Source organism: Bufo bufo, chromosome 4, assembly GCF_905171765.1.
Source record: "Bufo bufo chromosome 4, aBufBuf1.1, whole genome shotgun sequence".
Classification (NCBI taxonomy): Eukaryota; Metazoa; Chordata; class Amphibia; order Anura; family Bufonidae; genus Bufo; species Bufo bufo.
In genome coordinates, this window is record NC_053392.1 from 433237370 (window position 1) to 433264951 (window position 27582).

At 44.3% G+C, this 27582-nt stretch overlaps 1 protein-coding gene across 1 annotated transcript in view; it reads right to left on the reverse strand.

Annotated features, from left to right (window-relative positions):
• Positions 1-27582, reverse strand: part of TULP4 (TUB like protein 4) — a 400386-nt gene that overhangs the window by 145008 nt on the left and 227796 nt on the right. Inside the window, exon 4 of the mRNA XM_040429356.1 lies at positions 25693-25854. Within this exon, the coding sequence (XP_040285290.1) occupies positions 25693-25854 (162 nt within the window). The remainder of the gene's footprint in view (positions 1-25692; positions 25855-27582) is intronic.

The window sequence follows — 27582 nt, forward strand, 5'->3', positions numbered from 1 at the left end:
CTACTTCATGTTTGGATCATTTTGGGAATGACATTTTATTTTTTGGGGATGTTACAAGGCTTAGAAGTTTAGAAGCAAATCTTGAAGTTTTTCAGAAATTTACAAAAACCCACTTTTCAAGAACCAGTTCAGGTCTGAAGTCACTTTGTGAGGCTTACATAATAGAAACCACCCAAAAATGACCCCATTCTAGAAACTACACCCCTCAAGGTATTCAAAACTGATTTTACAAACTTCGTTAACCCTTTAGGTGTTCCACAAGAATTAATGGAAAATAGAGATACAATTTAAAAATTTCACTTTTTTGGCAGATTTTCCATTTTAATAATTTTTTTCCGGTTACAAAGCAAGGGTTAACAGCCAAAAAAAAAATCAATATTTATGGCTCCGATTCTGTAGTTTACAGAAACACCCCATATGTGGTCGTAAACCGCTGTACAGTTTCAGTTTTTGGGCGATTATCTTAGGTAGGGTCTCATTTTTTGCAGGATGAGATGACGGTTTGATTGGCACTATTTTGGGGTCCAGATGACTTTTTGATCGCTTGCTATTACACTTTTTGTGATGCAAGATGACAAAAAATGGCTTTTTTTACATCGTTTTTATTTTTTTACGGTATTCACCTGAGGGGTTAGGTCATGTGATATTTTTATAGCGCAAGTTATTATGGACGCGGCGATACATACTGTAAATAAAAAAAAGTATACATATTAGGTATCGCCGCGTCCGTAATAACTTGCTCTATAAAAATATCACATGACCTAACCCCTCAGGTGAATACCGTAAAAAATAATCAAACTAAAAACTGTGTAAAAAAAAAGCAATTTTTTGTCACCTTACATCACACATATGTATTTATTTATGTAAGTTTTACACAATGATTTAATTTTTGAAACAAACAAAAAAAAAATCATGTTTTAGTGTCTCCATATTCTGAGAGCCATAGTTTTTTTCATTTTTTGGGCGATTATCTTAGGTAGGGTCTCATTTTTTGCAGGAAGAGATGGCGGTTTTATTGGCCCTATTTTGGGGTGCATATGACTTTTTGATCACTTGCTATTACACTTTTTGTGATGTAAGGTGTCAAAAAATGGTTTATTTAGCACGGTTTTTATTTTAAATTTTTTACAGAGTTCATCTGAGGGTTTAGGTCATGTGATATTTTTATAGAGCCGGTCGATACGGACGCGGCGATACCTAATATGTATACTTTTTATTTTATTTATGTAAGTTTTACACAACAGCTTTTTTAAAACAAAAAAAATGTAGTGTCTCCATATTCTGAGCCATAGTTTTTTTTATTTTTTGGGCGATTGTCTCAGGTAGGGGCTCATTTTTTGCGGGATGAGGTGACAGATTGGTACTATTTTGGTGGGCATACTCCTTTTTGATTGCTTGCTGTTGTACTTTTTGTGATGCAAGGTGACAAAAAATGGTTTATTAGCAGAGTTTTTATTTTTTACGGTGTTCATCTGAGGGGTTAGGTCATGTGATATGTTTATAGAGCCGGTCGATACGGACGCGGCGACACCTAATGAATGTCTTTCTCTCCCCCCCCCCTATTTTTTCCCAATTTTTTTTACTTTATTTGGGGAAAATTACGTTTTTGTTTATTTTTACTTGAAACTTAATTTTTTGGGGGGGAAACTATTTTTCAAACTTTTTTTTCACTTAATTCTTTGGGACTTCAACTTGTGGGGGTCTAATCCTTTACAATGCATTCCAATACAGTGAGTATTACTCATACAGCTTATGGCCTGTGAGAAGGCAGGGGGCTGGATCTCACAGGCTCGTCACAGGAATGCATTGCGCTGCCTTCCATGCCATCGGGTCCCCCCTACAGCCCCACGGGGACCCGATGGCACCGCCGCACCATAAAAAGCCGCAAACCGCAGGTCTGAATTGACCTGCTGTTTGCCGCGATCGCCGACACATTGACCCGAGGTGCCTGCTCAATGATTTCAGCAGGCACCTTGTTCCGATCACCGCCCGCCGGTGATCGGAAATACACATGACTGACCGGTACGTCATGTGTCCTTAACCCCTTAAGGACGCAGGGCGTACCGGTACGTCCTAACTTTAAATAGATATTCCGGCGCCGCGGGGGTTAATCGCAACGGGATGCCGGCTGAAATCATTCAGCCGGCATCCTGTCACAACGCCAGGGCGGGTCATGTGACCCCCCGTATCGGCGACCACCGCAAACCGCAGGTCAATTCAGACCTGCGGTTTGCTGCGATTTCTGCAGTTTCTGATCCCCGCGGTCCCTGACCGCGGGGATCAGAAACTTTAGTATTCCTAAAATATATCTGTATCCCCCCTTCCTGCACCCCTGAGTGATTTTAGCCCGGTGGGAGGTGCAGGGGGAGGTTTTCGGGAGGTGCGGCAGGCGGGACGCGATCCCCCCCCCGCCTCCCCTTGAATAATCGTTGGTGTACAGTGGGTATACCAGGGTGCCAGCACATTGCTGACACCCTGGTATTAACGGCTGACATCTGTGCAGATGTCAGCCATTTAACCCTTTCCATACCGCGGTCCGTACGGACCGCTGTATGGAAAAGGTTAACGGTCATCGGTCAGGGAGCTCCCTCCCTCTCCCATCGGGGGACTGCTGTGCCTTTGCAGCCCGCCGATGGAGAGGGAGAGAGCCCCCCGCCAGCCCCGTGCTCACCCTTCCCCGTCTGCGAAGTTGTGGCAGACGGGGAAGGTTCCCATGGCAACAGGACGCCTTCTCAGTCGTCCTGCTGTCCATGGTGCTGAACAGATCTATGCTAAAAGCATAGATCTGTTCAGTGTAAGTAAAATACAGTACAGAACCCTATATAGTGTACTGTACTGTATTATACAGACATCAGACCCATTTGATCTTCAAGAACCAAGTGGGTCTGGGTCAAAAAAAAATGCAAAAAAAAAGTGAAAAAAGTTAAGAAAAAAAAAAAAAAACACATTTATCACTGAATAAAAATTAAAAAAATAAAATACACTACACATATTAGGTATCGCCGCGTCCGTAACGACCTGATCTATAAAACGGTCATGTTACTTTCCCCGCACGGTGAATGTCATAAAAATAAAAAAATAAAAACTATGAGAAAATTGAAATTTTGCCCACCTTACTTCCCAAAAAAGGTAATAAAAATGATCAAAAAAGTCGCATGTACGCCAAAATAGTACCAATCAAACCGTCATCTCATCCCGCAAAAATCATACCCTACCCAAGATAATCGCCCAAAAACTGAAAAAACTATGGCTCTTAGACTATGGAAACACTAAAACATGATTTTTTTTGTTTCAAAAATGAAATCATTGTGTAAAACTTACATAAATAAAAATAAAGTATGCATATTAGGTATCGCCGCGTCCGTATCGACCGGCTCTATAAAAATATCACATGACCTAACCCCTCAGGTGACCACCGTAAAAAAATAAAAATAAAAACGGTGTAAAAAAAGCAATTTTTTGTCATCTTACGTCACAAAAAGTGTAATAGCAAGCGATCAAAAAGTCATATGCACCCCAAAATAGTACCAATCAAACCGTCATCTCATCCCGCAAAAATCATACCCTACCCAAGATAATCGCCCAAAAACTGAAAAAACTATGGCTCTTAGACTATGGAGACACTAAAACATTTTTTTGTATAAAATTTACATAAATAAAAAAAATTTTTATACATATTAGGTATCACCACGTCTGTGACAACCTGCTCTATAAAAATACCACATAATCTAACCTGTCAGATGAATGTTGTAAATAACAAAAAAAAAAAAAAAAACACATGCCAAAAAAGCTATTTCTTGTTACCTTGCCGCAATAAAAGTGTAATATAGAGCAACCGAAAATCATATGTACCCTAAACTAGTACCAACAAAACTGCCACCCTATCCCGTAGTTTCTAAAATGGGGTCACTTTTTTTTGGAGTTTCTACTCTAGGGGTGCATCAGGGGGGCTTCAAATGGGACATGGTGTCAAAAAAAACAGTCCAGCAAAATCTGCCTTCCAAAAACCGTATGGCATTCCTTTCCTTCTGCGTCCTGCCGTGTGCCCGTACAGCGGTTTACGACCACATATGGGGTGTTTCTGTAAACTAAAGAATCAGGGCCATAAATAATGAGTTTTGTTTGGCTGTTAACCCTTGCTTTGTAACTGGAAAAAAAAATATTAAAATGGAAAATCTGCCAAAAAAGTGAAATTTTTAAATTGTATCTCTATTTTCCATTAAATCTTGTGCAACACCTAAAGGGTTAACAAAGTTTGTAAAATCAGTTTTGAATACCTTGAGGGGTGTAGTTTCTTAGATGGGGTCACTTCTATGGAGTTTCTACTCTAGGGGTGCATCAGGGGGGCTTCAAATGGAACATGGTGTCAAAAAACCAGTCCAGCAAAATCTGGCTTCCAAAAACCATACGGCGCACCTTTCACTCTACGCCCCGCTGTGTGGCCGTACAGTAGTTTACGGCCACATATGGGGTGTTTCTGTAAACGGCAGAGTCAGGTCAATAAAGATACAGTCTTGTTTGGCTGTTAACCCTTCCTTTGTTACTGGAAAAAATGGGTTAAAATGGAAAATTAGGCAAAAAATGAAATTCTCAAATTTCATCCCCATTTGCCAATAACTCTTGTGCAACACCTAAAGGGTTAACAAAGTTAGTAAAATCAGTTTTGAATACCTTGAGGGGTGTAGTTTATAGAATGGGGTCATTTTTGGGCGGTTTCTATTATGTAAGCCTCGCAAAGTGACTTCAGACCTGTAGTGGTCCCTAGAAATTGTTTTTTTGTAAATTTCTGAAAAATTTCAAGATTTGCTTCTAAACTTCTAAGCCTTGTAACATCCCCAAAAAATAAAATATCATTCCCAAAATAATTCAAACATGAAGTAGACATATGGGGAATGTAAAGTCATCACAATTTTTGGGGGTATTACTATGTATTACAGAAGCAGAGAAACTGAAACTTTTAAATCTTCAAATTTTTCCAAATTTTTGGTAAATTAGGTATTTTTTTTTATGCAAAAAAATTTTTTTTTTGGGCTTCATTTTACCAGTGTCATGAAGTACAATATGTGACGAAAAAACAATCTCAGAATGGCCTGGATAAGTCAAAGTTTTTTAAAGTTATGAGCACTTAAAGTGACACTGGTCAGATTTGCCAAAAATGGCCAAGTCCTTAAGGTGAAATAGGGCCTTAAGGGGTTAAGTACCGGGACAACATGCCGTATCGGTACGTCACGTGTCCAGAAGAGGTTAGATTTTATTTTTTATTTTTTTTCATTTTACTTCCCTATCTTCCTTGAGCCATAACTTTTTTAGATTTCAATTCACATAGCTGTATGAGGGCTTATTTTTTTGCGGGAAGAGCTTTACTTTCTAATGCCACCATTAATTATGGCATACAATGTAGTGGGAAGCGGTAAAAAAATTCCAAATGGGGTGGAGTTGGAAAAAACGCAATTCCTCCACTGTTTTACGGGTTTTGTTCCCACGGCATTACGTTTGTGGCGAAACTGATCCATGCCCTTCATTCTCTGGGTCAGTACCATTACAAATATTTGGAACAGTTCATAATTCCTTCCACCTTGTATAAAGCCCCAAAAATCGCCCCAAAAGCATAATGCTGCCTCCACCATGCTTTACTGTGGGTATAGTGTTTTTCAGGGGGAAACTGAAAACTTAAAGTGGCCCTGAAAAGAAACCTAAAAGTGGCCCCAATGTTGTAGATGGATACAAATTGACAGACGGTGGGGCAACACAAGTAGATGGGACCAATACAAGTTGGCTGGATCAGTCATACCATAATGCAGCACAGAATACTATCTCACAAAACACCTCCACAGAAAATGTCTTTACCCTTAGCATGTTTCCTGGACTTCCTCTATAGGTCCCCCAGTAGTAGCAGTGAGGAAGACTTGCGTGACCTTGTGAGCACTGGCCCACCGGGAAAATTCCTTGTAGGGTCTATGGCCGGCCAGCCAGCCAGCCCCTGGTGTTCTTTTGAGCATGCGCAGCGTTGGCTTTGCACCAAACATACCTTTTGGAATTATGGCCAAAAAGTTCAACCATGGTCTCATCAGACCATAACCCGTTTTCCAACAAGCTTTAGTCAGACTTAATGTAGGTTTTGTCAAAACATAGCTAGGCTTGGATGTTTCTTTTTAAGAAACGGCTTCCATCTTGCCCCTCTACCCCAGAACCTAAACATATGAGGAATACAGGAGACTGTGTCACACGCAGTAACTAACCAGTACTTCCCAGAGATTCTTACCTGTTGCTGTAGGCCCCTTGTCTTTTCATTAATTCTTCTTTACTGTGTTCCATAGTAGAACTAATGCCTTGGAAACATTTTTCTACCCTTCTCCTAATTGATACCTTTCAACAATGAGATCCCTTTCATGTCTTGCAAGCTGTTTATGGACCATGGCTTTTGTTGTAAAATGCAACAAAAAAAATGTCAGTAAAATCCTCTGTAAGGGGTTACACTCTCAGGTAGGGCGGTGATGACAGATTATCTTGCAGCCCACAGGGTTAAAGTCCAAATGTTGCTTTATTTATCACACTCCGGCAATAGAGGCAACCCCAGTTATAAATCACTGGGTAAGGTGAAGGTCCAGTACCACAAAACATAAACCAAACCAAAATAAACACCTGCCCGTCTGGGCTCTGGCTAATACAGTGAAGCTCCTAACTCACCTATTAAACAGTTCACACAGAGAAGTCGGCTTCTCTAGCCAGCAGCGCAGCAATCTTCCCACACTTTCTCCAGGCATTACTCTCCCCTAGACTGACAGCATGGACTGTGCTTTATTTCCCCTTGACGATCCCAGCTGGCTTCAGCTGGGGATCCCTCAGGCTAGGGGAAAACCTGTCCCGGAATGGAGTGGACTGGGGAGGTCCCTCTACCAAGCCTACCTTCTCCCAGTCCAATAAAATTAAGCCCATAAACTTAACAAAACTGTCTCAACAACCTACACATTGCTGAGACCATTTTAACCTTCTGGATTTTATTTACCTCACCCAGTTGAGGAAGCTGGGTGGGATATACACCCCTTCCAGGACTTTACCATACACTTTTCTGTTCACCTTACCACACCTCCTAGAACAGCTAAACTTGATATGGGCTTCATCAGAATCACCTCACATGATGGCAACTGGGTACTGACTACTATTTAACATTAGTTTAAGGGCTCATGCACATGGTCGTAAAGTGTTTTGCAGATCCGCAAAACACAGATCGCAGCCAGGCACATGCGGCCATTTTCTTTTTCACTTCAATAGAAATATCCTATCCTTGTTTGCAAAACCGACAAGAATAGGACATGTTCTATCTTTTTATGGGGCCACGGAAAGGATGTGCGGATGCGAACAGCACATGGTGTGCTGTCTGCATCTTTTGCAGCCCCGCTGAAATGAATGGGTCTGCATCCGATCCAATCGGATGTTGACAGAAACTATGTGCATGAGACCTAAATGTGTTGGCCAATTCTGAACACAACCACATCCCCAAATATAAGACAGTTTTCTCACTTATGCAACCACATTATTATAGTGCTTGAAAAGCACTGTACTATTTTTCCTCATATTCTTATATTTAGCTTAGTAAAGTGTGCACAGGCAGGAGCCGGCTCCACTCAGCTAATCCTGGCATAGCACATTGTTACAGGGTACACCCATGTGCTATGCCAGCATTTAGTAATCCTCCGGGGGGCACGGGCAGGAGCAGCAATATGCGCTCCTGCCCGTACTCACTCCACTGCGGCCCCATTGAGAAAATATGCAGTCCGTACACAGCTGAGAAGTCAGCGGTGTACAGAAAAGTGAATTTTAAGCGCACAGGGAAAGGCGCACTTTAGGGAGGGAAAAGTGCATTAACAATTTTTTAAAAATTAATAAAGTATATTACAAAAACTGTTAGGGCATTAGGGACATGTTAAAAATGTATTCAAAAGTATTCAGTGCTCAGACGTGTGCTATGTATTTCAACTGGATTTGTTGTTTTTAATAAACTTAAAAAAAAGAACAAAATCTCCATAGGAAAGAATGGCAGAATTCACTACAATTCTATTTGTGGTCATGGCTACGGAAGAGAGCTAGTACCCTGAAGGACCGGGACCTAACTGAATGATGGTCTGCTTGCCCTAACTAAATGGCTGCAGGTGTGCCCTTAGCCATGCCGTGGGTAGACCTATAAGGGGGCAAAAAAACACCAAGTAGAGTAGAGAGTACCTTTATTGCAGCTGAACAAACTTACAACACCAAACTGCGAAAAGCCTTGGATATCTCAGCCTGGGGGTTCGGTATATAACGCGCAAAGCATGAGGAGTGCCAGCGGCCCATTTTACGGATAACATGGCCGGGGACGTTATGCTTTGAAGCAGCGGATGCCGCCCCAATGCAGAAGGAGTGCCCTGAAATTGTCTTGGGGTCGAAGCCCAAACCAGAAGCCAGGATACGAATGTGTGAAATGAACTGGGAAGCCGTGATGGCCCTGACTTTAAACGGGAGCAAAGGACTGTCCGGGGCGGAGTCCCCCAAAACTGCCAGCAAACTCCTGAGGACTTGAACTGGACACCATGCACTGAAAGCCTGAAAATACTTTACCTCTACTGGTGGCCCCACCTGAGAAGTTTTGGAAGTAAGGAGGTATAGGGAGAATATACCAGCCATACCAGCTGACCCCTAGTTAAACACTTGGTCCTGGCCGAAACGCTGGTAAATTCGCCGGGTCTTAAGAACCCGTAGAAACTAAGGTACATGGCAGCCTTGATGACTGTGCTGGAATAGAGCCCAAAAGGAAGAACATCTAGGGAGGTGGAAAGCTTCCTAAAAAATTCCCCTGACACAGGCTGCCTGCTCGGGATGGCCCCTCCGCTACTCTTCTGAACACCCCTAAGTGTCGCCCTAACTGCCTGGGACAGGAAAACCGACCTACTCTCTGGATCCTCCAACATGGAAAAATGCTGGACTCCGGCCAAGTATAACTTGATAGTGTTATAGGACAGTTTGAGGTCAGTATGACAGTAAGCTATGAAAGCTGTGATGTAAGTGGTCCTGTCAGTGTCCTTTCTTGGATGTAGGAGTGTGAAACTGTTGAAAGTGTTCCAAGCGGTTCTGTAATTCCTGGCCGTGTTAACAGACAGAGACTTCTGCATCAAAGACTTTGCTTAAGAAATGAATGATTTTAATCCATTACTAGAGTTTGATACATCGGAGGAGGTAGCCCCACTCGGTCTGCCTCCGGCATGATCTGGAAAAAAGTATTGAAATTAAAACGAGACAAAGCATCTGCGGCGACATTACGTATTCCCTGAATGTGCCTGCATGACACATGGAAATTGAATTGCAGCGAGAGCCAAACCAGCCTGCGGACAAAACATATGATCTGGGGTGACTGTGATCTGCCCTTGGCGATGATAACAACCACTGTCTGGTTGTCGGTGATGAACGCCACGGAAGAATTGGCCCATTGTCTACCCCAGACCTGGGCCGCCGCCACAATTGGGTAGAACTCCAACAAGGGGGATGATTTCAATGCGGCTCTGGCCGATGAAACCTCTGATGGCCAGGCGCCCGCAAACCATTGATTTCCACAGATTGACGCGAAACCCCCGGAGGCGGCGGCGTCCGAGAAAATCAAGGTGGATGCTGGCCCCAGTTGCGGAACGAACATGGAGACTCCGTTCCATGCGGCCAGAAAATCCCTCCACATGGCCAGGTCGGCCATGGCTTGGGCGTCTAAGGTAATGAGGCTGTCTTGCTCGGGAGCTGAGGGAAGTAGCTGCAGGAGCCTGGACATGAAGGCTCTACCTTGGGGCATGACTCTGGTGGCGAAATTTAGCATTCCTAGTAGGGACTGCAACTCTACCTTGACACACGTCCTACTGCCCACCGCCTTTGAGATAGCATCCTTGATCTTTGTGAGCTTCTCAGCTGGTAACCTGGCCTCCATTTTCTCTGTGTTCAAGATTATGCCCAGGAAGGTGATTACCGTCGTGGGGCCTTCTATTTGGTTTGAAAACAGCTGGAGAAGAGCCTGGAGCTTGCTTGGCTTGCAATCTGGCCTTTCTATTAAAAGAAAAGTTATCCAGGTAATGAATGACCAGCGGACAGTCGCAGTGGTTGACCAAGATCCAGTGCAAAGCCTGGGCAAACTGGTCAAACAGCCAGGGGCTGCTTTTGGACCCGAAAGTCAGGCGATTTCCAAAGAAGTACTGGTCTTGCCACTTGATGCCATAGAACTTCCAAAGCTGCGGCTGGATGGGCAGCAATTTGAAAGAGTCAGCGATGTCCGCTTTGGCCAACCATGCCCCCCTGCCTACCTGAAGGATGAGTTGAATGGCCTCGTCTATGGAAGAATAGCGCATGGAAAACTCCACAGAGGGAACTAAGGAGTTTAAGCTGGGTATGCTGGAGCCATGAGGTGCAGACAGGTCATAGATCAAACGTTTTTTATTAGTGAATTGTTTTGACACATGGGGTTTATTCTCCAGAGGTCAAACGGAACAACGGAAAATGGACCGATGAAGAACCCCTTCTCTAATTCTGACTTTATTAGCGTCCCCACCAGCTCAGGATCCCTGGTTGCTGACTGGAGGTTGGGTCCCTCCCAAGTGGACTGTGGAAGAGGTACCAGACCTGTGTGAAAGCCTGTAGCGAACCCGGAGACCAGAAATTGAACAAACTGCAGGATGTGATGGTTCTGCAGAAGGGATGCTAGTAAATCCAAGTTGACCCCGGTTAGTCAGGATGGCCTGGAGGACCTTTGAGGACAAGCCATTTGGGGGTGAGCCCTGAAACACACAGCACATACATGAAGGGCCCTACATTTATTATAGTAACAGGCGTTCTGGTTAAAATTGTTACACACCTGGCTGTTACCCAGGAAAACTATGGGCCGCCCCAGCTTATTCGTGGTTGGGCCAGACCATTGTAGAGACCCGGAACTACTGGGAAGGGATCTGCCCTGGGACGTTGAGGGTCCTGCATTGGGGCATCAATCTGCGGAGTGGGCAATGGATTGGCAAGAGGCACACGCCGGGGCCTTGAGCCCTGCGAAGTGCCGGCAAAAAAGCTCCATGTCCATGGCAGCCCAGTTTGTGATGTGTTGGAATCGGACCAGCGCGGCGGCAGCTTTGGCTGAAAAAGAGCGATGATAGTCATAGAACGCTTGGCCACCGTACTTATGGCCGAAGTCCGTGACTCTGTAAAGGTAAGTGTCCAACTCCTCCCGTCTCTCAGGATGGACAGAGCAAATGACATCCCTGAATAAACTGAACGCGAGGACGAACTCAGTAATGGACAGCTTCTTGTTTAGACAGGGATCCCTGGCCTTAAGGACGATGGACACGTCGCCGCAAGCGATTGTTTTGCTATCTATTGTGTCGTGAGTAGCTATTAGAATCAACGCTAGATTGACTTCTTTACCATCTAAGATATCTTTTTTGATGTTGCTGGGGATGAAATGCGAGGGAGCTACTTCAGGCGCGCTTAGGACCCTACCTGGGGGAACGGGCCCTGAAGTGGAGGCTACAGGCAAGGGTGAAGCGGACCGGCCAGATGCCAGCCCCTGGTAGAACTCGACAGCCAGGATTCTGGACTGCACGTCCGAAACTGAGGAGGCAATGTTATTCATCATAGAATGCAGCTGTGTCAGAGATAGTTGAAGGGTGGACATGGAGACTTGCTCCAAGTCTGGGGCTGCTGGTTCAGCCATCAGCAGTCTATAATTCTGCCTTTCGGGTGGAAGCAGGATGTTGGATCCCTCTCCTGTTAAGTTCCGCAATTAACTTAGGAATTGTCCTACTCCTTAGAGATGAGGAGCTGGGCCGCTCGGATGCGGGTGTTTCAGGAATCGATAGGGCTTCCTCGATATTGGAAGTATGCGACATACTGCAGCTGCAAGGTGACAAACAGAAAATTAATAGCTGAGCTGGAGGCCCTGTATTTCGAAAGACACCCGAGCTGTGAATGGTGGTTGAAGGAGAACTAGTGAGTGGGCGAGTGCCTAGCGCTCTAAAACGGGCGCTACTGTGGAGGACCTGGCCAGACTAGAGTGTGAAATTACGTAAGGAAGCTACAAAGACGTGGCCCCAGACAGGGAGTTGGAGAACAGAAGAAAATGAACATCAAACCTGAAATCGTACCGGAGAAAGAGAATATGGATTTGAGTCTGAAAACATGACAGGCGACAGAAATAGTAATTAACAACGTGAACCTGACACGTAACAGGCAACAGAGATGAAAAAATTATAAAACGTGAAACCTTGTGCGTGACAGGCAACAGCGAAGAACGTGAGCCTGAAGCATAACAGGCACCAGATAAGGCAAATGCCAACGAAAGCCCGAACGTAATAGGCAATAGACATGGAATGTTATAAACGTAAGCCCGAAGCGTAACGGGCAACAGATGATAATTTAAAAAACATAAGCCTGAGACGTAACAGGCAACAGTCATGGTATTTTATAAGCGTAAGCCTGAAACGTAACAGGCAACAGACATGGTATGTTATAACGTAAGCCTGAAGCGTAACAGGCAACAGATGGCAAATGATACGTAAGCCTGGACCGCAACAGGCAGTAGACAAAGGTATGTTGAAACGTAAGCCTGCAGCGTAACAGGCAACAGATGGTAAATAATACGTAAGCCTGAAACGTAACAGACAACAGACATGGTATGTTATAACTTAAGCCTGAAGCGTAACAGGCAACAGATGGCATTTGAAACGTAAGCCTGAAACGTGACAGGCAACAACATGGTATTGACAGACGTGAGCGTGAAGCGAACAGGTAACGAACATTGTGGTATGACAATGAAGTGAACCTGCAGCGTGACAGGTGACAGACATGGTGACTACGGAGGGAGCCTGAAGCGGGCGACAATAGGAATGGAAGTTACCCACCCTGGGAGGCCAACCGTGACTGGCAGTGACATTACTACGTTGGACTGAGAGACGGAATGAGTGTGTGGTTTGAAAATTTATGTATTTACCGAAAAATGTCCGCAGATGTAGCAGAGTGGAATAGGCGACGGTCGGCTCAGACGGAACTGTTTGAGAGAACCTTGGCTGACGATATGTAGCTAGAACAGTAGAGCACCCAGGGTCTGCAAAAAATCAGTATCGTGAGGGGGGCACGTAAATGTCCAGAGACCCGCCATTTATTTCCCACCCATGACCTAGGGATCCTGCTGGGTCCCTTTAATCTTGTGGAAATTTTCCTGTCATGCTATCAGTAACCCGTATCTACCAACTAAAGGCCTGATGTATGGCCAAGTGCCAGCGGGACGTGGTGTAATATCTTATGGAGTTATTGTAAATCAGATATCAGGCTGAACCAGCAAGGGGAAGCTGATAGGACGCGATGCGGAGTGGTATCATGTGACTGCTACAGTGCGTTGTTAGGGGTTAATTATTTTTTAAAATTAATATATATTTTATTTTTTTCCAGTGGCACCCTTCCACGCCTGCGTGCCCGACCAGCCCCGTGAAAGTGCCCGACCAGCCCCGTGAAAGCGCCTCCTTCCCCCACCGGAGTGTGCAGGGCAAGAGAAGGACCAGCGACGAGACGGGAGCCGGGCCACGTGACAGCAGGGCGGTACGCCAACCTCGTTGCCGAGGCAACTGGGACGCCACGCGGCGATCCTCAGGCCTGACGTCCCACGTGACCCCCCTGTGCTCTGCGCTGGAAGCGAGAACCATGGTGGAGCCCAGCCGGGAGTAGGTGAGTGACTGGGGTTACACTGTGCCGTGGTGGGGGAACGAAGGAAGGCGGAGGTGGGTGTTACTTACCCGGTAGGTAGGATGAATTAGACGGTGGACCGGAGGGACCCGACGGACCCTACTTACCTGATGAGCTGCGCTGCTGCAAAGGGGGTGACGTTCGTGGCGGGAATAGGCACCGGAAACGCACGCAAGTAAGATGAGGGCGTGCCTCTGTTTTATGGGTGCCTGCGCCCCTCCCACAAATGCAGGCTGACTTGTCAGCCTTAATCTATATAACGTATACTATGATTTCGATAGATTTTGTGACAGTATACACTGGAATTCTGGTATTATATTTTAAACATAAACCTAGCACAGTATTAGGCTACATTCACACGTCAGTATTTTTCTATATCCCGATTTTCGGTCCGTTTTTTGCGGATCCGTTGTTCCTGAAAATGTTTCCGTATGTCATCTGTTTTTTGCGGATCCGCAAAAAACGGAAACATGTATAAATTTCAATAAGCAAATAAAGTTGTTTGGATTTCTTTGAAAAAAAAAATATAAATATAAATAAATAAAAAAAAAAAAAAATTAAAATGTAATTTCCAGGAACGGAATCCGCATAAAACGGATGACATACGTAATGACATCCGAATGTCTTCCGTTTTTTGCAGATCCATTGACTTTGTATTGTACCAGGATCCGAATTTTGCGGAAAAGAATAGGACATGTTTTATATTTAAACGGACATGCGGAACGGAATAACGGAAACGGACAGCACACATTGTGCTGTCCGATTTTTTCCAGGACCCATTGAAAATTAATGGGTCCAGATCTGTTCCGCAAAAAACGGAACAGATCAGGAAAGAAAAAACGGACGTGTGAATGGACCCTTATGCAGAGATTACTACATACTTTGAACTGTGCCATTACATGTTAAACTCTCACGCATAAACTGTCCAAAGTCACTTTCGGCTAAGTCAGATTTATTAATTGTCCTTTAATACTGTGATAAAAGTGGTTTGACGGTCGCAGTTTATCCTTCTGTAAGCAGCTTTACAAAAGTCGCACGTCTTTACGAAAAAGTTGCATGTTCTATTAAAAAGTTGCTTAAGATAAGCATGGTCCTCACTGGAGTAAAATTGCTAAATTTTTTGCGACTTTTTAAATTGTCGCAATAGTAAATCTGTCTAGACTGATTCATTTACATAAGAAAACACGCCCACTTTCATAAAACTGGCGAGCATAGTGCAAAACCAATAAAAGTAGCTAATTTTTGCAGTTTTAGCCATTGCGCAAACATTTGCGACTTTTTCACTCCATTATTTTGACTTGAGCTAATGATAAATCTGGCCCTATGTATTTCCTTCAGGAAATGCACATCTAAGTTAAGTTTTGTTATATTTGCTTTTATTAATTGCACAAATTATAGGTCACATTGAAGGTGGAAATAAATCTGAAATAAATGGTCTTGGTCTGATTTTTTTTTACTTTCGCAGACTGCAATGTAAATTGCCAGAATTCGCCCCATAAGACGCAGGGGCACTTCCCCACACTATTGAAGGGGGGGTGCGTCTTATGGGGTGAAAAATACGGTATATAATTTAATCTTGTGCTGTTGTATCTCGATCACGAATCCCCACGTCCGTGTTTCGGCCTAGTTATACCCTGCCGCGGGTTGGTTTCTTACCCTACATAATCCCGTTAGCGGACCGGGATTATATCAAACAAGAAACTGGTGGCAGTCTTCCTGGGCTGAGAATGTGCTGTTTCACTGGGGCAGTGAAAAGGCTCTCAGCTTGTTGCCTTTCTGTGCCCGTGTGGACAGGAGGAATCTGTGAAAACTGTACCAAGACTGACGCTTACCCACTCCTCTAGGAGGGCGTAACGTCACGCCTTGGTAAACCGTGACCATACCATATCTCGCTGGTTCTACGTAGTTGACACGTAGTTGTCAGTTGGGGTATGGTATTAGTCACAGACCTTTAACAGTGACCTCCACAGTGGCCTGCCCCTTTTAATAGTGGCCCCTGTCCCATTAACAGTGACCTCCATAGCAGCTGCCCCTTTATTTGTGGCCCCTGCCAGCTTAACAGTGTCCTCCACAATGTCCTGCCCCTTTAATAGTGGCCCCACCCAATTAACAGTGACCTCCACAGCGCCCTGCCCCTTTAAGGCTAGGGCTACATGACGACATGTGTCACGTGACATTTTGTCGTACCAATGTCGCGCAACAATTTTTATAATGATAGGCTATGGTGTCGCACTATGACGTACTGCGACACAACAGTCGCAAAAGATCCGTCCAAGTCGGATGCATGTAGCAGTGTAGTTGTGCCCCTAAGTGTCCTGCAGCCAGAGCCTAAAGCTGACCTACAGCAGTAAAGAAAAATGGCTGGGTTGTTATGGAAACCTGGAGTACAGCTGTGTGTATGTGGTGACTAAGGGCCTGCAAGCTTCTATTGGCTGATAACGGACATGTGACCGTGTATATGGCAGTTGGGATATCAAGTGAAATACTTGCAGGTCATTTTTTGGGATTCTCAGGAACGGTACGTCCTAGAGAGCAGAAAAATTCCCTGTAAAAATGAATGGCAAAATTCTACGATTAATACAGCCCAAACAGCTTAACGTACAGGCTCCGTTCAAATTGCATCTCAGAGCTCTTGGAACGGAGAAGTTTGCTATGAACTTTTTGCGTCAATGGGATTTGTCATGTTTAATAAATTTCCACACAAATATGAATTTTCTTTCCACTAAAGAAATGGTGAATGTTAGAGGTTATCCCATGATTGATATAAAAAAAATGATACAGTACATGACAATATTTCTCACAAAGGTTTAGTCCTGTACCTCCCCTGCATCCAGAGCACCTCCTCTCAATTTGCACTGCTAGATTTATTTCAAGCAGTTTTTTTTTTTTGTGGGGGGGGGGGGGGGGGGGGGGGGGGAGTCTTTTCTTTTTCTTATTTTCCTCCTCAAAAACCTATGTGCGTCTTACGGGCCGGTGCGTCTTATAGGGCGAAAAATACGGTATTTAATTGCTTTAAGGGTGCACTAGACTTAATACAATATACACACAAAGTATATATACACAATGGTCTGAGGTTACAAATACAGATGACGTGGTACATACAGGGTTAAGCAGAACAAAAGTCAGTTTACCAGGTATAGGAGTCCTTTGGGTTGTGATGAGTTCTTAGCTGTATTCACATGGGAAGCAGTGATGTCAGCTGGTTGCAGGTCCCTCTAAACATATGGCACGATGTGACACGCCAGCTTGCTGGCACAAGCCATTTAACCTGTAGCCGGCCCCTCCTCTCCCAGCCTCTGGGAGGGGTCCACCCCCCTCTGCTGGGCTGGAAGCACATGAGCCACAAAACCAATTAGGGCTCCTGGCTCCAGACCAGAATGTCGCAGGGAGGTAGTTCTGGGACCAATGGATCCGCCTGGGTTCCAGATACCAGTAGAGTCCAAGCATGGTACTGTTATTTGGTTTCTGTGGGGAGATATGGATATCTCCTCTCCCTGGCATCCCACCACCAAACTATGACCACTGGCCTGTTCATCATGGCCACAGGGACACAAATGTGTATATGGTTTATGTCTGTGATGGACGGGCGATTCATAATTCCTTATGAACCGCCGGTTCCATGATGTCTGATAATGTTCATTGAACTGGGGAATGGCCTAGACCCCCTGCAGGGAAGTTTTTCCTGTTTTATTAACTGGATTCCTGGCTGGCTGAATGGAGGTGAGAAATGTAAACAAAGGTGGACTGCTAGAGGCTCTCTGCCATCTGGCTGGCTTTGAAGCAGGGCCTCCCCCTGTGGAGATCACTACCTCTGCTACCTTTCAGCAGATGGTTGGTGTGGGAACATGGCTGACCGTAAATATTAATCCATATTCCTCACTGGGCGGGCACTGTGGAGGTCACAGTTAAGGGGGCGGGCACTGTGGAGGTCACCGTTAAGGGGGCGGGCACTGTGGAGGTCACCGTTAAGGGGACGGGCACTGTGGAGGTCACCGTTAAGGGGGCGGGCACTGTGGAGGTCACCGTTAAGGAGGCGGGCACTGTGGAGGTCACCGTTAAGGGGGCGGGCACTGTGGGGGTCACCATTAAGGGGGCGGGCACTGTGGGGGTCACCGTTAAGGGGGCGGGCACTGTGGGGGTCACCGTTAAGGGGGCAGGCACTGTGGGTGTCACAGTTAAGGGGGCGGGCACTGTGGGGTCACCATTAAGGGGGCGGGCACTGTGGGGGGGGTCACTGTTATGGGGGATACTGTTGATATCTTTTAACGAGACACAAACATTAAATGAAATAGATGAAATACGGTATACCCATGCAAAGCCGGGTCTCCTTCTGCTAGTAATCAATAAAATTGTGCAAACAAGAATGTAAACTTTTCTGACTCATTTAAATTGATATGTTCATGTTTTTCCTCAAGGAAATTAAGCTAAATGATTGTGTACAAAGATCATTTAGACTGCTGATGACTGGCAGGATTTCATCATGTTTGCAAATTTACAGTAGGTCAATAACTGCTCGAGATATATTGGTTACCCTTAGAGAGTGTCATCTGCTGACCACTGTAACAACCAGCAATGGTGCATGTGGTCACCTCATTAAAAGTACCTATCCAAATAAATGTGTCTCCTGTCTGCACTTCCGTTCCCGAAAAAAAATAGAACATGTCCTATTCTTGTCCGCAATTCTTGTCCGCAAGTGCCAGCGATGTGCGGTCTGCAAAATGCGGAACGCACATCGCCACAAAACACACACGGACGTGTGAATGGACCATTACATGTAGCCATCACTCCTGAGATGTTTCATGTCAGGTGCGTTCTCACAACAGAGGAAATGTTCCAGGTGCCTAGACAAGGGGCAGGCACTTTAAGCATGGCCACAGTGATTTTCTGCAACATTTACTGCTGTTTTCACACATGCACTCACTCGGAAATAACCCAGAGTTTGTACTAGGGCTCTGGGGAGAAAAAGTGTGGGTAAAATCCAGGACAGATATTGCAGATGTGTGCATTCACACATACAGCCCCTCCGGGTAAACTCCAGAAAATGTAGATAGTAAGTAGATAGCCCGTCCCAGGATGGTGACTGTAATAGAAGATACATCCACCTAAGGGCAGAGTTCATGTTCCAGGACAACTGCAATCTATATATAGAAATATCCATGCTCACCAAAGTTACTTAAAGAGGACCTTTCACTAGAATAGAAAATCTAAACTAAGTATACAGACATGTAGAGCGGCGCCCAGGGATCTCCCTGCACTTACTGTTATCCCTGGGCGCCGCCCCGTTCTCCCGGTATAGCATCCGGTATCTTCATATGTTCGGCTCCACCCAGTTGAGCCTGCCAGCGTCTCCTTCTCCCAGGCTGTAGCGCTGGCCAATCGCAGCGCTCAGCTCATAGCCTGAGAGTTTTTTTTTCTCTCAGGCTATGAGTTGAGTGCTGCAATTGGCCAGCGCTACAGCCTGGGAGAAAGACAGCGGCAGGCTCAAATGGGTGGAGCCGAACTTTTGAAGATACCGGAGGCTATACCGTGAGAACGGAGCGGCGCCCAGGGATAATAGTAAGTGCAGGGAGATCCCTCGGCGCCGCTCTACATGTCTGTATACGTAGTTTAGATTTTCTATTCTAGTGAAAGGTCCTCTTTAAGCTGTTTTCACACCAACTCTGGAAAATTTCAGGAAAATCAGGTCCAGAGATTTTCCAGAGTTTGCCTTTCAGATATGTAGCTGGGGTGTGACTAAAAACAAATGCTCTGTGTGCCTAGAAAGGGTGTGGATACTTTTAATACATGCACCATGATTTTGAAAAAGTCAGGGTAAAGTCCGGAATAGATATTGCGGATGTTTGCATTCACACATACTGCTCCTCTGGGTAAATTCAAGAAAGTATCTGGGTTAGGCCTCCTGCACACAAATGTTTTTTTTTCCCATTTACATTCCGTTTTTTTTTGCGTTCCGTATACTCCGTATGCATTCCGTTTTCGCATTCCCATTCAAACATAGAACATGTCCTATTATTGCCTGCAAATAACGATCCGTAGCTCTATTCAACATCCGTATGTCTTCCGCATCCGTTCCGTTTTTGCAGAACCATCTACTGAAAATTTTATGCCCAGCCTAATTTTTTATTGTACTTAATGTTTAAATATTATTGTATGTTTCCATTTCCGATCCGCAAAAAACGGATCACAAATGGAAACCAAACGTGTTCGTAAGTGTGAATGGGGCATAATTAATGGATTCGGAATAATACTTGTAATGTAAAGGCTTCAGCTATTTGAAATAACAAACCAAGGTGGAGGTCCCTTTACGTGTTGTCCCACAGACCTACTTTTGTAGACACTGGGGGGCATTTTTGCCCTTTAGCTGTACTTAAAACTCAATTTTTTGGACTGAGCTGTGTTTTTTTGTAGCATAAAGCCTCATTCACACGTCAGTGTTTTGGTCATGATATTCATCAGTGATTATGAGACAAAACCAGGAGTGTAGGCTACACAGACATAGGGGCACATTTATTAAGACCAGTGTTATTAATAATAAAGCCCTATAGTTGGCGGCGGATCGTTGGAGCTATGAAGAGGCACCAGCCTCTTCCAAATTTCGGTGGATCCTCCACCAGTTCTAAATGTAAGACAGCTTGACGTGTGAATGAGGCATAAGCTGTAGTTTTTGTTGGTACCATTCTGGCTTTTTGATTACTTTTTATTTATTTTTTTGGAAAGTGAGGTGGGTGAAAATTTTTATTCTGTCAGTGTGTTTTAGTTGTATTCTTTATGAGGTTCTAATCGCTGGTACAAAACACTGCAATAGCTACCTATTGTAGTGTATTGTACCTGTCAGGTAAAATGTAAATGTAAAACTATCAGACCCTTCATCTGGCAGGGCCTGAAAGGCTTTGGTACATGGCAGACCCGGAGGCTTTTGTAAGGCCTCCTGGTGCCACAGAAAGCATCAAGACCCAGTGACAACACTGAAAGAGGCCTAATGGGGAAGAGGGTGCCCCTACATCTATAAACCCCTTAGATGCCGTGGTCGCTACTGACCACAGCATCTAAGAGGGATTAACCAGCCAGGATCAACGCTAGTTCCGATCTCCGCCGTTACAGTTCACACTCGTCTCTAATGGCAGTGACTCAGTATCTCAGTAGTGCCATCGCTATGCCGTAAATGTATTTCATGGTGCAGGAATGAGATACTTCCCATGCCACACGTTTACGGCATGGTGTTAAAGGGAATACGTTACCAGGTTTATGGTATTCTAACCAAGAGCCATATAAACTAGTGATAGATCTCCTTAGCAAAACACTGGGTCACTTTCTTTAATTGACCCTTCTGTTTTGCCTAATTCTTGTACTGAACATCTCCAGTGCATGCCTATGAGTCCTGATATTCACAAACGATCAGCTCTTCTCACCCACCTACCACTTACTGCAGTAGGAAAAAAAGCAATGTCAATCAGCGTCATGAGATGGGGAGAGCCAGCTTCTTATGAATATGAGAACTCACTGGCATATGCTGGAGTTGTTAGGACAGCATAACACTGGTGACCGATTCCTTTTCCAAAAATATTGCCTGGATATACCATTTGAGTATGGCCCAAATTTAGCTCTACAGTTGCAAGAAAAAGTATGTGAACCCTTTGGAATGATATGGATTTCTGCACAAATTGGTCAGAAAATGTGATCTGATCTTCATCTAAGTCACAACAATAGACAATCACAGTCTGCTTAAACTAATAACACACAAAGAATTAAATGTTACCATGTTTTTATTGAACACACTATGTAAACATTCACAGTGCAGGTGGAAAAAGTATGTGAACCCCTAGACTAATGGCATCTCCAAGAGCTAATCGGATTGAGATGTCAGCCAACTGAAGTCCAATCAATGAGATGAGATTGGAGGTGTTGGTTACAGCTGAGCTGCCCTATAAAAAACACACACCAGTTCTGGGTTCTCTTTTCACAAGAAGCATTGCCTGATGTGAATGATGCCTCGCACAAAAGAGCTCTCAGAAGACCTAACTAAGAATTGTTGACTTGCATAAAGCTAGAAAGGGTTATAAAAGTATCTCCAAAAGCCTTGCTGTTCATCAGTCCACGGTAAGACAAATTGTCTATAAATGGAGAAAGTCCAGCACTGCTGCTACTCTCCCTAGGAGTGGCCGTCCTGTAAAGATGACTACAAGAGCACAGCGCAGATTGCTCAATGAGGTGAAGAAGAATCCTAGAGTGTCAGCTAAAGACTTACAAAAGTCTCTGGCATATGCTAACATCCCTGTTAGCGAATCTACGATACGTAAAACACTAAACAAGAATGGTTTTCATGGGAGGATACCACAGAGGAAGCCACTGCTGTCCAAAAAAAAACATTGCTGCACGTTTACAGTTTGCACAAGAGCACCTGGATGTTCCACAGCAGTACTGGCAAAATATTCTGTGGACAGATGAAACCAAAATTGAGTTGTTTGGAAGAAACACACAACACTATGAGGGGAGAAAAAGAGGCACAGCGCACCAACATCAAAACCTCATCCCAACTGTGAAGTATGGTGGTGGGGACATCATTGTTTGGGGCTGCTTTGCTGCGTCAGGGCCTGGACGGATTGCTATCATCGAAGGAAAAATGAATTCCCAAGTTTATCAAGACATTTTGAAGGAGAAATTAAGGCTATCTGTCCACCAGCTGAAGCTCAACAGAAGATGGGTGTTGCAACTGAACAACGACCCAAAGCATAGAAGTAAATCAACAACAGAATGGCTTAAACAGAAGAAAATACGCCTTCTGGAGTGGCCCAGTCAGAGTCCTGACCTCAACCCGATTGAGATGCTGTGGCATGACCTCAAGAAAACAATTTACACCAGACAGCCCAAGAATATTGCTGAACTGAAACAGTTCTGTAAAGAGGAATGGTCAAGAATTACTCCTGACCGTTGTGCACGTCTGATCTGCAACTACAGGAAACGTTTGGTTGAAGTTATTGCTGCCAAAGGAGGTTCAACCAGTTATTAAATCCAAGGGTTCACATACTTTTTCCACCTGCACTGTGAATGTTTACATGGCGTGTTCAATAAAAACATGGTAACATTTAATTCTTTGTGTGTTATTAGTTTAATCAGACTGTGATTGTCTATTGTTGTGACTTAGATGAAGATCAGATCACATTTTATGACCAATTTGTGTAGAAATCCATATTATTCCATAGGGTTCACATACTTTTTCTTGCAACTGTATATGATATTCTGCCAAATTATGGTTTTAATCTTCTTGCCTTCAAAGTGGGGAATTTGCCATTTCTAACGCCAGTCTTGAAATACTTTGTGGCGGTGTGAGATGCACTTAGTTTATTAAGAGGTTCAACTCTTACTTTTGGCACATCTTGGCAGGTATGTGCGCCGAAATAGATTTCAGGTGTAACTTGAGCCAGAAAACTGATCTAAATTATCTTGAAGGGGTTATCCAAAGTCACCCGCGATGCTAGGGAGGCTCATCCCTGGCCTGCTATTTGCTGTCCATCTGTCGCCGGATGTTTTGATCCGCATGGTGAAGAGATGCAGCAGCGGTCGTGCGGGGATCCGGAGCATCGCAGGGTAAGTATAATCTATATGAGGGGCATGGGCATTGGGGACATGTTTTAGACCAGTCATGCTCAACCTGCGGCCCTCCAGCTGTTGCAAAACTACAACTCCCAGCATGCCTGAACAGCCTACAGCTATCAGCCTACAGCAGGGCATTGTGGGAGTTGTAGTTTTACAACAGCTGGAGGGCCGCAGGTTGAGCATGCCTGCTTTAGACATTGGATAACCCCTTTAAAGGGTTTCTGTCACCAGAATTAACCCTATTAAACTAGCCGACATTAGCGATGTGCTAATGTCAGCTGAACCTAACTATCCTATTCCTACTTTTATCTATGTCCCCGTTACTCCAGAAATATAATTTCTAATATGCTAATTAGCCTCTAGGTGCAGGGGGGGGCATTGCCCTTGCTCTTAGAGGCTCCGTTCTCCCACCTCTGGACACGCCCTGCTACACTAGATTGACAGGGCCAGGCAGCCTTCACTTCCAACTGCCGGCCCTGTGCGCTGGGGAAATCTCGCGCCGTTCAGTATTCGGCGCAGGCGCAGTGAGGAGGCCGGCAGCCGGAGAGGACCCTTCACTCACTGCGCCGAATCTAGAACGGGACGGCGCCGGCGCGTAATTTACACGACAGACAGGGCTGGCAGTAGGAGACCAACGCTGCCTAGCCCTGTCAATCTAGTATAGCAGGGCGTGGCCAGAGGTGGGAGAACGGAGTCTCTAGGAGCAGGGGCAACGTCCCACTGCTCCTAGAGGCTTATTAGCATATTTTAAAATTTATATTTCTGGAGCAACAGGGGCTAATGTCAGCTAGTTTAATAGGGTTAATTCTGGTGACAGAAATCCTTTAAATCTGTACAGCTATGCAGAGCTCACCCTTTTTTTTACAACAATTTGCACTTTTTTGGGAAAATCAGGGCTGCTCGAATGTGTTTTTGGGTATATTTTATGAAAATCTGTTAGAAATGACAGGATAGAAGATACATTTTACAGAAAATCAAGTTATGAAGAAAAGGTTCAGTGCAGAAGGGAAGTCCTGATGTAATTTGTTAACTGACTTTCTAGAAGTGTCCACTGGAAAGGGATGTGCAGCCAGTTTACGATTGTTGACCTTGTGAGTTTATCATGTTTGTGTAGAGGCTTGATATAGTGAAAATGTCAGCTATCATGGTACTCATAAAATATGTTGATGAGTAAAGAAGTATACACATTTATTCCATCTACAACTACTTTATTTGCACTACCTATGCACAAACGCTTGTTTGTTCAGCCTACCTGTTGATTTCCCGGCAGGAAAGGAATTTATTTCATCAAGTTATATTTATTAAGTGTATAACATTAATATAAGTAACTTACTAATGCAGTTCCTTTAGCAGTAATGGTTCTGGTTCCCCCGTATCTTTTTTCTTCCTTTTTATTGACTGCACTTTCTAGGGGTTATGGTCACTGGTGGCTGGGAATTGATGGAGCGCGCGTGCACAGTACCGCACGCACGCGCATTAGCTCCCATTCCTGGCGAATTCTCAATCACCACTGTCATCCTCTCCTGTAAGAAACAGATTGCCCCAACCACTTACCATTAGTTGTTACGATCTGCACAGGGCCTGTTCCGCTTAGACTGCTAATGATTCTGATGAACTAGCAGCCTCAGGAGCGTGCACGTACAGGCAAACGGGGTATCATATTATCCCAACACTGCTTGCTTGCTTCATCACTCACAGCAGAAGAATCATCCCCACTACAGCTCAAGAAGTGCCCCAGGAGCCGTGCACAGAGGACTGAAATCAGGAGGTGAGACAACCTCTTTAACTCGCTAGATTTACACACATCATGTGCTTTTAAGGTGTGTATGTGTCTCTTTTAAATGAAAGGTACATGGCCTCAGTGGGCAAAGTCACTACTTAAAGGGCTATTCTAGTAATTTCAAGTTATCCCCTAGCCACAGGATAGGAGATAACTATTAGATCGCTGGGGTTCCTACCGCCAGGACCTTCAACTGATCTTTATGGGACGGCTGGAGATAGAGTACAGCACTAGAAATTAATGGAATGGCAGTGCACATGCCAACCTGCTGCTCTGTTCATTTTGGGTGGTCCTGTGGGGTACAGGGTCCTTGTCCTTGTGATTGCTGGGTGACTCAGTGGTAGGACCCCCCATTGATCTAATAGTTATTAGGAGAGCCCTATTGCAGTAGTGACCCGGTCTCGGAAGGAAATACGGTAAATGCCATGGATTCTTATTCTTATCAAATGTAAAGAGCTCTGATGGGGACCCGCAATTTCTGAGAAAATTCACAGTAATTAATGTTAAAGCCATATCACTTGAATATTGAAAGTATTTTTCGGAAGTTAAATACACTATATTTTTGCCATTTAGTTGATCTATGTTACCTGTTGATCGTCTGGTGTCCAAATACCACATGTAATTTGACTTTCCAGGTTTATCTCTGATGACCAATGTCGCTGACCACTCACGGAGCCCACAAGCACAAATCCATCTCTGTATGATATCAAAGCTTGAGTGCCATCATGACTCCAAGTAAAGTCACTAACCTATTAAGGATTTAATAGAACACCATTAGTTTGTCAGTAATATTAAAAATATAGCAATAAAAGATGACACACAAGAATAAAAAATTAAGATACAATTGAGACAAATAGAGAGGATCATTTAAGTATGGTATTTTTGCTATTTTTACCTTTTTCATCTTATTTTATGTTGATTATTTATATGTGAATGGTCTGTGAAATACATTGTTTCTCAGAGTGATCCCAGAGGTGGAGTGCCAATCTCTTCCAACACTTTTAATTGAACACTTTTAATTGAATTCTTATCACTGCGCATGCACGAGGTCGCGCACCGCGAGATTACGGCGATCTGACTTTGTGAGCAAGGAGGAGATTCGTGGATACAGGCGGTGCTGGGCTCCTTCACAGGGGGGCATGGCTGAATTCCAGAACGGTTAGTACAGCCCCTTGGGGTCCTTACCAGGCTGATTTACATATCTAAGTGTAACACCCCATAGCTTTTTGTGCAATGATGATGTTTAATGCTAAACCTTTTCTTTTCTTTCCCTCATTAGTTGCAGTGCACAGTTCTGCCCACTAGGGGTGTACTTAGAAAAGATTGCTGTGTCACACTAGGAACCAAGTTTGGAGAGGACAGTTCCTGAGGGGGAGGGTTTTGTTGGATGTGCGAGGAAGGTTGGAAAAGGATGCTGTGGATGCGATTCAAGAGAGAGTTACTGGATTGTCTGGCCAGACAGAAGATCAAGCTGTATACTGCACTGGGACCAGAGAGAGAGTGGATTGTTTCTTGGAAGGAGAAAGACTAAATGGTAGTGAGTTGCTGGCATTTTCTGCTCTCAGAGGTAACAGATCTGCACACCATACTAAAGTATTATGAACATTGCATCCAGGAGAGTGTGAGATCAACACAAACTAATACCCTGCATTCACCTCCAGCTACATTGATATAGGCTGCTTGTCTGGAAGACACTGTGTGGACTCTCCTAATGTATATTTCTCATGCTGATATTGAAATCTTCACAAGGCAAATGCTTAAGAGCCTGAGGACCCCGTTCTGAATCATATAGCTTAGTAAAGTGCAGGGAATCATAGGTTCTGGACTTGGACACCAGTTAAGGATTTTCCTACACAAGTGAGCTACACTGTCCACCATTGCTATAAATATTTAACCGAGAAGACGGGCCCCAACGCATGCAGCCAACTATTTTCCCTTTTCTTTTCTGCTAACGCCGGTACTATATTTGTGTTTCCTTTGGGTATATTTAAGCGTTGGAAGCCTTCTACAGGATTTAATATACTCAGCTGTTGTATTTTCATTTGATTAGAGTCAATATCTAACATTTATTTTATTCTCATCATAGTTTATCTTTGCAGTGAAACTTGTTATAGAGACACCCTGTGGAGAAAAGTGTAATTGATTGAGATTTTTGTGTAAGAAGCTGTTTGACCACGCATTGCATGTAATACTGCAGTAATTTTATAACTAGTAATATTCTGTGCAAGTTTGACTGCTTACCATTATTTTGTTTAGGGTCACATTGTTGAAAATAAACGGGCCCATTGTTCATATAAACTGTGTCTGAGTATTGGGGAAGAAAAAGGGAGTTCACCAGAGCAAAGAGAGATCTGAACCTACTATTCCACTTCTAAGGCACACCCACGGGTGCGCTACATTTGGGGGCTCGTCCGGGATCCATTTCAGACCATAACTCCCTTTCCCTTTTTTTTTTTTAAGCACAGTAAAGACAACAA